The 13,155-nt window shown below is 35.2% G+C and overlaps 3 protein-coding genes across 3 annotated transcripts; all 3 read left to right on the top strand.

Annotated features, from left to right (window-relative positions):
- Window positions 1-326: 326 nt before the first annotated feature.
- LOC131854043 (uncharacterized) lies at window positions 327-5,507 on the top strand. The gene has a single exon (XM_059205163.1). The coding sequence runs from the start codon at window positions 327-329 to the stop codon at window positions 5,505-5,507; it is 5,181 nt and encodes a 1,726-aa protein (XP_059061146.1).
- Window positions 5,508-9,572: 4,065 nt separating this feature from the next.
- LOC131854042 (uncharacterized) lies at window positions 9,573-11,831 on the top strand. Its single transcript, XM_059205161.1, has one exon. The coding sequence runs from the start codon at window positions 9,573-9,575 to the stop codon at window positions 11,829-11,831; it is 2,259 nt and encodes a 752-aa protein (XP_059061144.1).
- A 25-nt stretch (window positions 11,832-11,856) lies between these two features.
- Window positions 11,857-12,948, top strand: LOC131854041 (uncharacterized). Its single transcript, XM_059205160.1, has one exon. The coding sequence runs from the start codon at window positions 11,857-11,859 to the stop codon at window positions 12,946-12,948; it is 1,092 nt and encodes a 363-aa protein (XP_059061143.1).
- Window positions 12,949-13,155: the final 207 nt, after the last annotated feature.

Here is a 13,155-nt window from a genome sequence, read left to right as displayed (position 1 = left end):
AAAAACACTTAGAATAATTTGCACTAAAAAACACTTAGAAAATTTCTGTGTAGTTTGAAACTTTGAACTTAGTAAATAGTGAACAATTTTAGACACTTGGTAAAATTTGATGTCTTCTGTCTTTGACTTTGAAAATTGCTGAACTATATCTTAGAGAAATTTAATGTTGTTTCTAGCAGTGATTATCATACTAAGACTTTGTTAACGATTATTAAAACACATGAACAATTAAAAATAAAGATCGCTTAACAATAATTCAAGTGCATTATTCGTGTTCAAGTGCATTATTCGTGTTCAAGTGCATTATTCGATACTAAATTTTCAAAATGGAGTCAAATTGTTTGAAACAAGAAGATCAATTAGAACATTTGAAAAAAGCATTCAGAAATTACAAAAAATCACCTAAAGAGAGAATTACACAATCGTTTATTGAAGCTAGAATGGATCATTTAGAGAAATTATATACAGTCTTCTTTAATCAACATACAGAAATTATTGCCAAGATTACAGCCGAAGATAAACAAAGACTACTGTATTTTAGAAATGAAATGTTCGATGATTTTGAAGATGTTTATTTGGAATACAAGGTTAAATTGATGGACGATCTTAAGCGAATTCTACCAACAACCTCTGTGGCATCAAAGCAGAGTAATAGTACAGTTACTCAGCCCACTACATCATCGTGTGAGGTGAGGCTACCCCAAATCAATTTGCCCTTATTCTCAGGCGGATACGAAGACTGGCAGGCCTATCATGACATGTTCGTCTCTCTCATTCATGAAAATGGAAATCTAAGTGCAGTACAAAAGCTGCATTATTTAAAGAGCAGCCTATCCGGAGAGCCAGCTAGTCTGCTTAAAAATTTGTCAACCACAGAGAACAATTATACAGAAGCATGGAAGCAATTAATTACAAGATATAACAATTTAAGATATAATACAAATGAGATAATGAAGAAACTATTTACACAAAGAAATATACTGACCGAATCGGCAACTGGTTTGAAACAATTATTGGATACAACCAACTCGTGTCTGAAGTCCTTAAATAATTTAGGCATAAAAATTGAAAACTGGGATGTCATCATCAATTATCTAATTGTCTCTAAACTTGATCAAGAATCACGGAAGCAGTGGGAAGTATATGTAAGCCAATCTGATTCTGATACATTGCCGACTTGGTCAGATCTAACCAAATTTTTAGAAACACGCTTCAGGACATTAGAAATGATTGCTCCACATAAACAAATAATCAAACAAAAATCTTTTCATTCTGCAATTGAAAATGTAGCAACCAATACACGTAATAGTATCTGCACTATGTGTTCCAGACCACACATGTTATATCAGTGCAAACAATTTGGCAACCAGTCTCCTGAAGAAAGGACAGAGTTTGTACAATCAAAGAGACTGTGTTTCAACTGTTTGGCACATAATCATTCTGTTAAGTTTTGCCGTCAATCAACTTGCTGTCGACGTTGCGGCAGACGACATCACTCCTTGTTGCACCTTGAGAGAAAAATAGAATCAACTCCTAACGAAAGCAAGGAGCCAAATGAGCAAGTTACTAATGAAAAGGAAACTAAAATATCAACTCATTTTGCACAAGAAACACAAGGCGAAATATTATTAGCAACAGCTCTAGTGAAGATTAAATCAAGCAATGGATATTGTCAAATTGTACGAGCGCTAATTGATCAAGGTTCCGAGGCATCATTCGTGAACGAAGCTACAGTGCAAGCTTTGGGCCTTAAAAGATCTGCCGTAAACGGTCTTATAAGTGGAGTGGGTGATGGAAAGACTCGCACGAAAAGTATGGTGTCATTCGTACTAGGATCACGCTTTAATTCACTTTCCATACCTGTTAACGCATATGTTTTGAGTACATTGACATCTTTTCTACCTAATAATTCAACTTTGATCACGGACTGGCCAGAACTTGAGAATTTATCACTGGCAGATCCTCAGTTTGGAGTACCTAGCAAAATAGACATTATTTTGGGTGTTGACATACTAACTAAAATAATTTTAAATGGTCTTAAAAAACATCCAGGTGAACGTAGTCTAATTGCACAAAATACGCAATTAGGCTGGATACTATCGGGAAGAATTAATAATATTAATCAATCAAATCCTAGAATTATCAATCTTCATCTACAAGTGAAGGAAGATCAACTCTTAGCCAAGTTCTGGGAAATAGAGAGAGGGCCAGAAAGTATAGAAAAGAAAATTACAAAAGAAGAAAGGTCATGTGAAGACTTTTTTGAAAAAACGACAACCAGAGACCATAACGGACGGTATATGGTAAAACTACCTTTTAAAGAAGAAAATCCACAATGTTTTAAAGGTGAAACTAGAAACATTGCATTACGGAGATTTCAACTATTAGAAAAGAAATTGAAAAGGGATCCAGACTTGTATGAAAAATATGTAAACGTCATCGAAGATTATATTATACAAGGTCATATGGTAGAAATTACTGAACAAAAGAATAGTTCTAAAGCAGTTTATCTCCCCCATCATGCAGTTGTAAGGGAGGATAAAGAGACAACCAAAGTACGATGCGTTTTTGATGCATCCTGCAAGGGAAGCAATAATGTTTCTCTGAATGATTGTTTTTTGATAGGTCCTAAACTACAACAAGACTTGAGGCATATTTTAATGAGGTGGAGAAAACATACTTACTGTATTGTAGCTGACATTGTACAAATGTACCGACAGATTCGTGTGCATAATGATGATACAGACTGTCAAAGAATTTTATGGAGATCAAATTCAAATCAGCCAATAAAATGTTATAAACTAGTAAGACTTACCTTTGGCACTGCTTGCGCACCATACCTTGCTGTAAAATGTCTCCAACAATTAGCTATTGATGAGCAGTCTAAGTATCCAATAGCAGCGAAGATAACATTACACGATTTTTATATGGATGATTTACTGTCTGGTAGTGAAACAGAAAAGGAAAGTATTGAAATTTATGAACAATTAAAAGAATTGATGTTGGCTGGAGGATTTCATTTACAAAAATGGTGTACTAATAGTGAGAAATTGCTAAATCATATTAAAACTGACAAACAGAGATCAGATCAGTCAGTGGTATTTAAAGAAAATAACATGATAAAAGTACTAGGGATCTGTTGGAATAAAGATACTGATAATTTTGAATATACACTTGAGTTGCCAGTATCAGAAATGCCGATTACAAAGCGAAAAGTATTATCTGATATAGCCAGATTGTATGATCCCTTGGGATGGATCGCGCCAGTGATTATTACTGCTAAAATATATATTCAACAATTATGGAAATCTGGCTTGGCTTGGGATGATGATCTCTCACCTGAATTGTTGAAAATGTGGCTCGACTTTCGAAGGGATTTAATCAACGTTAAAGCTATAATTATCCCAAGATGGCTGCAAGTAAAAAGAACGGATGAAGTAGAATTACACGCATTCTCAGATGCTTCACAAACAGCATTTGCTGCTGCTATATATATCAAAATTAAAAACGAATCAGGCTATGCTATAGTACATTTGATAACAGCGAAGACAAGAGTTGCGCCCGTAGAGAAGGAAGTATCAATACCAAGACTAGAGTTGTGCGCAGCACTTCTTGCTACGCAATTAATGTTTGAAGTATCACAAGTTATGAGTATTGCAAGGGAAAATTTATACGCTTGGTCGGATTCTACTGTGACTCTAGCGTGGATTCGTGGTGAGCCAAGTCGTTGGACGACGTTTGTGAGCAATAGAGTATCAGAGATATTGACTATGCTAGATCGAGACAAATGGAACTATGTCAATACTAAGCACAACCCTGCTGACTGTGCCTCAAGAGGACTTTCAGCAAAGGAATTAAGCAATCACAAATTATGGTGGTATGGGCCAGATTGGCTAAAGGAGATAAATGAGTATAAAATAAGTAAGCCAGAAGATTTTGTAACTACAGAGGAACAAAGGCCTATTAAAGCTATGACTATTGAAGTGAGAGTAGAGGAAGATTTTTTGTGTACAAGATTTTCAAGTTTACAGAAAATGTTGAGAGTATTATCTTATTGCAAAAGAGTATCATTATGGAAAATACCAAAAGAATTAAGGGTAATTCCAGAATGTATAACATCAGAAGAAATGGAAAAGATTTTAGAATTATGTGTAAAGGAAACGCAAAATATATATTTTAAGGACGATATTCAACAGCTAAAATTAAAAGGATCTACATCTAAATCCAGCAAATTGCATACTCTTTGTCCCATTTTTGACGAAAATGGTATTCTCAGAGTCGGTGGTCGCATCATGCATTCTCAAGAAAGTTTTGATAAAAAACATTCTATGATATTGCCCGCTACAAGTCATCTCACAAAACTAATAATTTTGGATGCACATATAAAAACATTGCACGGAGGACCATTATCGATGCTTCATTATTTAAGATCAAAGTTCTGGATATTAAGAGCGAGAGAACACGTTAAGAAGAGCTACAGAAATTGTACTGTATGTATTAGATATTCGCGACAGCAAAGAAATATCTTTATGGGCCAACTCCCGTCAGTAAGACTGAAACCTGAAAGAGCATTTAAATCTACAGGTGTAGATTTTACAGGATATATAAAAATCAGATGTGCCCCAGGTCGCGGTTTAAAGTCATATAAAGGCTATATTTGTATTTTTATTTGTATGGTTACACGCGCAATTCATTTAGAAGCAGTTTCTAATTTATCAGCTGAAGGCTTTATAGCAGCTTTTAGAAGATTTGTATCTAGAAGAGGTTACTGTAAGGATTTATACAGTGACAATGGCACCAACTTTATTGGTGCCGATAAGGAATTAAGAGCAATGTTTAATAAAGCAGTATCAGATTTTCCAAAAGAAGTTTCCTCGTTATTGGCCAATGAAGGGACCACGTGGCACTATATACCACCCCAAGCTCCTAATTTTGGGGGGCTTTGGGAGGCCGGCGTGCGCTCCACAAAGGGGCACCTAAAACGAGTTATAGGAGAGACTACACTGACATACGAGGAGCTATCTACCGTACTTACACAAATAGAGGCATGTCTGAACTCTCGACCACTGTCTCAATTGAGTGATAGTCCAGACGATCCTTTACCACTTACTCCCGGTCATTTCCTGGTTGGAGAACCCCTGACCCTTATTCCAGATGAAGATTACTCTAAAAAGCATGTCACGGGCCTTCAACGTTGGAAATTGATTCAAAAAATGTTAAATGATTTTTGGAAGAGATGGTCTGACGAATACCTTGTAACATTAAATCAACGATTTAAGTGGACTATGAAAAGAAGTGAACCGGAGAATGGTGATGTTGTTATAATTAAGGATCAGAATCTACCACCAGCGAAGTGGCTACTTGGTGTAATTGTCGAGAAGCACACAGGGAAAGACAACATTACTCGTGTTGTTACAGTAAAAACAAAAAATGGTTATCTCAAAAGACCGTGCAATAAACTATGTTTCCTGCCTAAATCTGAGATACTCAATGATATGGATATTTAGTTTATTTTTATGTTAGCGTTTATTTTAGTTATTTTATTTGCTATGTAAACTTGCATATTTTAGTTAATAGTTTGTTTATATTTGTTTTCTTACTTTGTTACGGTGGGCGGCCATCATATTATTGTATAATTTTAAACTTTGGTTAATTTTCTATTATTATATAAGAACTAGTTCTTGGTGGGCGGAATGTCTAATAGTAATACCCAGATGAAGATGTTAGTTCGTATAAATTAAACTAGATGGCGCCACAGAGAAAATTAGTTCTCGCTACCTTTTCGTTTTTGTTGTTTGCCATATGTCTTTGAAGAAAAACATTAAATTGAGTTTTTTCGACAGTAAGCTTGAGTTTTTATTTGAACCAAATTAGTGCAGTGCTGACATAGGTAATTGTGAATATTGTAGGCATTGAGGTGTTTCTCTCCCTGACTAACCGGCATTACGCCTAAGTCGTCAGGATACTAGTGATTATAAAAGTTCAGAAGCGGTACCAATCCCGCCTACAAATTCGACCGTAAGGTAATTCTGACTAGAAGTTGTGGTAAGTGAATTTACGTTAATAACACGCATACCATTAAACGCAGTATCTCACTTGTTTTATTGAACTTTTGGATGAATTGCTTTCTACATATTAAATAGATTTAGTATGTACGATAACTTGCGAGAGTAATGACATGACATGTAGCACGATATTGAGGTATACAATATACCTAAGAAAGAAGTATTATGAATACATTAAGTTTAAAATACAGAGTAACTATTGTTATGTTATTAATGCCTATGATAGAGTATGATAGGATATCAACAGATTAGAAACAGTTACATTAACTATGTTGACATACAGGTTGAACATGAGAACACATACCATGTTATACATATAAACAGTGTAATGGTATTGCTGAGTTTGTTGCTAATTCACAGTAAATTAGTCAAACTTACTGTTCAGTTTTGTGTGTTTGTTCTACATGAATTGAATTGAAGAATTGTTATTATTTCTTTACATAGGTACACATATATGTTTGATGATCCCATTTCAGATAAATGACAATCACAGGCATAGTCCAGGTATATGTCTTGATTGTGTTTATTTCCCAAATTGAGATACTGTCATATATATATTATATTGCTTGATACTTTGATATGTGTTTATTAATGAATTAATAAAGCATATTAATATAGATAGACACAGTATATTGTTGACATAAACTGATACAAGCTACATAACATGTTATATTTCATAATATTACATATTAAAGACATTTTAGATGCTATCTCATGATTAGCTGTGAAGCTCTCAGTGAAAATAGTACTTAACTCTGATAGTACAATTATTATATTTATTTCTTGCTGTGTTTTGAATTTTATAAATATACATATATATAGCAATGGCTAACAATTGGTAGTAAACTCCAATGTTAAAAAAACCGAATAACTGTAAACTATTATTATTAATAGTTCCTTATTTAATCATTATTTAGTATAATATCCAATTGAGATCTATTAGGATCCTCAAGGTTATCATAATCATATGATATTGATTATTAATGTGTTGATAAAGCACCTAGAAATGATATTGAATTCCTCAAAGGTGTCATATTATGCTGGAATTATATATTATATGTATGCTCATATAGAATGTATTATATGTTTGAGCAATTGGTTCACTTCTTTGATGCTTCTCTTGAAATTCATTAGAATGGCCCTTAGCAGCCATTGTTGATCAATAAAGGTACTTAAAGGTCCTGTGCAGGTACCTGTAGCTATGTACATTTGTCAGTTGAGACAATGTTTAGTAAGTGATTGTTGTAATTTATAAGCACCCAATTAATATGTGATATGTTAGTAAGTGATAGATTACAGGTAAGACTATTCTTACGTGGTTCAGTTTTGTAAACTATGAAGTTGTCTTTTAACCTAAAGAAAGGCTTTTGGTAAAGCCAGAAATGGATGTTGTTGGGTCTTGATTGTACAAAAGACCTGTTGACTTTAGTTTAGTTTTATAATTTATGAAGTTGTCTTTTGATCTAAAGAAAAGCTTTTGGTAAAGCCAGAAATGAATGTTGTTGGCTCTTGATTGTATTATTGATTGTACAAGAAACCTGTTGAATTTTCTAAGCAATACTTGAGCAACAAGCTTGTCTTTAAATTTACTATTTGTGTTATGAATACGAATAAAAGTTTTTGGAAATAAGTTAATATTTGTGTACATACAGAATGTTTGGATATATATATTGAGTCGCAACAGTGAGAGTATTTGCCTTTTGATGAGTTATAACTCTCCATACAGTAAATTGCACAAAATGTCATGATTTTATAATATGAATATGTACAACATTAGACAATTGTTATCACAATAATGAAAATTGACTATTGTAATATATTGCAATGTATTGCTATATTGTCCAATCTTGTGTACTGCATAAGCTAATGAACTGAAGATTTGCTGCAAGGATCTGAGCTTAAGTTATCCATTGAGTTTTATTATTTAGTGTCATTTGTAGAATGACAGTACTAAGAAACTATAAAGTGGACAGATTCATTGTTAAATCTGTATTGGAATTGAAATGTGAACCAAGGAGGAAATCATAATTATTTAAATTCAAATTGTATTATATATTTGTGAAGTACAGATAATAAAGAAAAAAAAACAAATAGAATATATTATTGAATAATAATATAAATAAATATATATATCAGAAGATGATAATAACTGATTTAAAGCATTCATGAGTTAATAATGAACTCATCTTGAAGTTAGCACATGGATTGTGTCAAACAGTGTGGTCTAGAATTGTGAAATTTGGATAATAAACTTTATAATTCAGATATTATGGCAGGACAATGGAAATAAATGAGTGCATAGCACTCTTTTGTTGTATATAGGTATGGACAGATGGGAGAGAATTAAGTGAATACATGTAAACTGTGATATGGTGAAATAGAGGAGAAAGGAAAAATTGGATACTATTTTTAAATGGTTTATGTAACTTACCTTTTATGTATTTGTATACTACAGGATTATAAAATAATTTATGATTTGACTAATGAAGTTTCTGTATATTAATTAGTTATTATTAAATAGTCTCTGTGGGAGGCAATGTTAAGATATTCAAAGTACATAAGCTTTAAAATTATTATAGAGGAAAATTATGAGACACAGACAGACAAGATTGTTAGGAAAGTAAAGAGATATGGATATTCTAGAAAACTTTGCTGATGACCTTGGTAATGTGGTTATTAATAGGCTGCATAACTTTCCATGCATGGAAATTCGTTCCCATTCTATACAACCGTTATATATTTATGAGAATTCCTGATTGTTGGGTTTTGTAATAATGGCTTGATTTTAAAAACTCCCGCCCACCTGTACTCGAACAAACTCGAGAGTTTACGCATGCGGCCGCATGCGCACTGAGCGCCACTGTCGCTTGAACATCAAGATCGAGAACGCGGCTGCGAGTGCTTTGTCTCAATTATTAATTCAAATAGCAAATTAAAGTGAACAAAACTAAGGACTTCACTGTGTAAACTATTCAATAACATCAGACAGTGTTAGTGTGTGTATAAATACGAGTCCCGGGACATGCACCAGGTGGTGAAATAATTCGGTGAGTCGCCATCATTATCAAGCCATTTTTCAATATTTTAAAAACTGAGCATATCGAACATTTTGGCCATTCGAGCCTGGATTTGACCAGTTACGAAATCAATACAACTAAATATATACTTATTTACACGTATTTATTGGTCTACATTAGGTAAATACACATATTTAATAGGTTTTGGTTATAATATAAAACCGGTAAATAACCAACCTTATTGTTGAAAAGTTATTCGTTTATATCTCAGTTAATACATAAGTTATAAGTGTGAGACCTCGTTAAAACCCATTGTTATAAAGTATATAACCTAATCCAATATAAAATTCCGTTCCAAACGTAGTAATTCATCATATTAATTTCATATTTATTTGCGTAAAATTGATCACGACATACAGCCGCCATTGCGTTTTGTCTTGCGTTGTGCTATTGACCTACAATAAATCAAGTAAAATAAACGTTCATAAAAATGCCCCCTAAACTTGACGGTGAATCCACCAAGGAGGATTATGATAAGTTGGTGCAACCACATATTACTGCAAAAGAGATGTGTTTCTTGAGATTGCAATCTTTATATCAGATTTCAAAAAATGTTCGAGACAAACCTGAGTTGACAAACGAATTTAATGTTCGTTGTACTGAAATGTCATCATGGCGGGAAAAGTTCGAACATAGTATTCTCAATATTACAGTTTTGAAAAAGAAATTCTTTCCTGATTATGTTCCCTCATACAAAGAGATAGCTAGTTTTGACGAGATATATTTTTTCATTCGTAGTGTTGCCGATAGTTTGAATAAAAATAATACTACAAATAATACACAATCCAGCGATGCTGTTAGTGCTTGTGTTAAACCTAGGTTACCCAAACTGGAGATTTTTCCCTTTGACAGCCGATTGGAAAGTTGGCCGACCTTTAGGGATACCTACTCTAGACTAATTCACAATAACAAAGACATAGCAAATATTGAGAAATTTTACTATCTGTTGTCAGCTGTCAGTGGTTATGCGTTGACGATTGTTAAGTCGATGCCGGTTACATCGGACAATTATGAGATAGTTTGGAGCGCGTTGGTTAAACGGTACGAGAATAAACGGGCATTGGCAACTACTTATCTAGATAATATTTTCAAATTTAAACCATTAGTAAATGAATCAGTCACTGGACTTAATAGTTTCTTACAGACGTTTCAAGAAAATATTAAGGCACTTCAGTTACTTGATATTACCGACTTGTCAGGATTTATGTTATTTTATGTTGCTTTGCGTAATCTCGACTCCGTGACCAGGCGTGAGTTGGAGCGTGAATTGGAGCAGGACGAAATACCTACTGTTAGTGATTTAATTATATTTATAGAAAAGCAAGTGCGCGTTCTCGAGATGTCAATGAGTGCTACAAATTCCACTACTACTAGAAGTGTAACGTACTCAAAAAGCCAGTCAAAGGTCAATGACCCTTATAATTCTAATAATTCAAATTTACGACGTACAAGGCCTTCCTTGTCGTCAGCTGTTGTCAATACAAATCACTCTGTAAAATCTAATAAATCCATTGAGTGTTTGTATTGCAAAAAGATGCATTCTATATATCGATGTATCGACTACAACGACCTGACTCCGATGCAGCGTCTCGACAAAATTAAACAAATGAATCTGTGTGAAAATTGTTTACGAGAGCATGTTGTTGACGACTGTCCATCTAAGGTACGTTGTACGATCTGCAAGAAAAAGCATCATCATACTTTGCACATTGATTCTGTTGCAAGTTCGAATCCTAGTGCGGTTACATTGACATGTTCAGCGGACTTGACTGTCTTGCTCGGCACCGCAGTTATACACGTCGCAGATTGTTGGGGCCAGTACCAACCCGTACGTGCTATAATAGATAGCGGCGCTATGTCGAGCTACATAACTCAAGACTGTATCAAGCGCCTCGGACTGTCGAGACGTAAATGTAATTTTAAACCTAGCGGTCTAGGTGGTAACCCAGTACGCGAATATGGTTTAAGTACATGTAAAATTAAGCCGCTACACGGTACCGGTCCTATCTTGTCAACCGATGCGGTTATCGTTTCAGCTATTACAGGTAACTTACCTACGGTGCACCTCCCTCAGAGGACTGTTGTGGAGTTTCAGCACTTAACGTTAGCTGATCCGTATTTTTATAAACCTGCGCCAGTCGAATTATTAATTGCTAGTGATCTATTTCCTTATATCTACAATGGCGATAAGATATTTTCTCGTTACCAAGGGATGCCTGTCGCGATGGGTTCCATATTTGGATATATTATATTGGGACAGGTTGAGCTTAATCATACGGATACTGTCAGAGACGGAGAACTGCCTGCTGACTCCAGTCGGAGTGGTACGTTTTGCGGACTTTCCATAAATCTCGATCAAATAATGCACTCCTTTTGGGAAGTTGAGAATATGCCGACTGATACACCTCTCCGTAGTCCAGAGGAGGAATTAGCAGAGAGTCTATTCCTGAAAGACTATCGACGCGACGACTCGGGTAGATATGTAGTCAAGTATCCGTTTCGTCCCTCGGTTGAATTAGGCGACTCGAGTCAAATGGCAACTCGTCGATTTCATAACTTGGAATTGAAACTGAAACGAGATCCTGAGTTGAAAGTTCAGTCCCTCCGGTGGGGTGACGGTCTTTTGAAGATTTTTCCACACGTCAAATGGCAACTCGTCGATTTCATTGAAACTGAAACGAGATCCTGAGTTGAAAGTTCAGTATCATAAATTTATGCGCGAGTATGAGGATCTCGGTCATATGACTTGTCTTGGTGATGTCCAGAACGTGGATTCGAAATATATCATCCCGCATTTTTGCATCATCAAGCCAACAAGCACCACGACATCTCATCGCGTAGTATTTGATGCTTCTGGCAAGACTTCAAATAATAACTCGCTGAATGATTTGGTGTTACCGGGTCCTAAACTTCAAGCTGACATTGTAGAACTATTAATAAATTTTCGTCTTCATGAAATATGTCTCTCTGCAGATGTTTGTAAAATGTATAGGATGATAACTCTCGATGAGAGTCAACGTCCGTATCAACATATTTTATGGCGTTACTCTTTAGATCAACCTATACAAATATATCAGTTGAATACATTGACATATGGCGTTGCTAGTTGTCCATATTTAGCTATTAAAGTACTTCATACTTTAGCGCATGACGAAGTAGAGCGATTTCCGTTAGCTTCACCCATTTTAAAACGGGCCTTTTTTATGGATGATTTGCTTTGGTCTGTAGCTACCGTCAGAGAGGCGATAGCGCTTCAGACGGACCTAATTAATCTCTTGAAGGCTGGTGGTTTTATACTCCGAAAATGGTCGAGCAATTGTCCTGAAGTCGTGGAGCACCTGGATGAGGCTCATCGCGAAACGCCAGTTGCATTCGATGATGATACCAACATGTCTATCAAGGTGTTGGGACTTCAATGGTTGCCAGCGAGTGATATGTTCACATTCGCTACTACTTCGCCTAATCCTGTCATTTCAAAACGAACAGTCTTGTCCCAGATTGGTCGACTATTTGATCCCCTAGGTTTTGCGGCTCCGTGTGTTTTTTATGCAAAGTGCTTCATGCAGGAACTATGGGCTCGACAATTAGGTTGGGATCAAACCTTACCTTTTGACCTTGAAGCTCGATGGCGGACATATGTCAATGAATTATCATTATTATCAAAATTAAAACATGATCGCCATATCAAGGTATCTCGCTATAATTATTGTCAGATTCTAGGTTTTGCGATGCCTCGACTCTTGGTTATGCCGCGGTTGTTTATATTCGATCCAATAACGCAGATGGTGAAAGTAAAAACAGTCTAGTTATTGCTAAATCTAAGGTCGCGCCCTTAAAGACTGTTACCATACCCCGTCTAGAGCTAATGGCTGCTCATTTGTTGGCTAAATTAGTAAAATATACCCAGTCAATTCTACATGATCGATTAACAGTTAATGACACCTTGTTGTTTACCGATTCTTCCGTTGTTTTGTCATGGCTCAACACGCCATGCCAAAGTCTCAAAACTTTTG

This window comes from Achroia grisella, unplaced genomic scaffold (genome assembly GCF_030625045.1).
Source record: "Achroia grisella isolate CSIRO2021 unplaced genomic scaffold, CSIRO_AGI_Agris_v1 utg922, whole genome shotgun sequence".
Lineage (NCBI taxonomy): Eukaryota > Metazoa > Arthropoda > Insecta > Lepidoptera > Pyralidae > Achroia > Achroia grisella.
Note: the sequence above shows the minus strand (reverse complement) of the source record. Positions and strands in the feature narration are given on the sequence as shown.

Coding starts and splice junctions, on each gene's coding strand:
- LOC131854043 (XM_059205163.1), top strand. CDS start 327: ATGGAGTCAAATTGTTTGAAACAAGAAGATCAATTAGAACATTTGAAA.
- LOC131854042 (XM_059205161.1), top strand. CDS start 9,573: ATGCCCCCTAAACTTGACGGTGAATCCACCAAGGAGGATTATGATAAG.
- LOC131854041 (XM_059205160.1), top strand. CDS start 11,857: ATGCGCGAGTATGAGGATCTCGGTCATATGACTTGTCTTGGTGATGTC.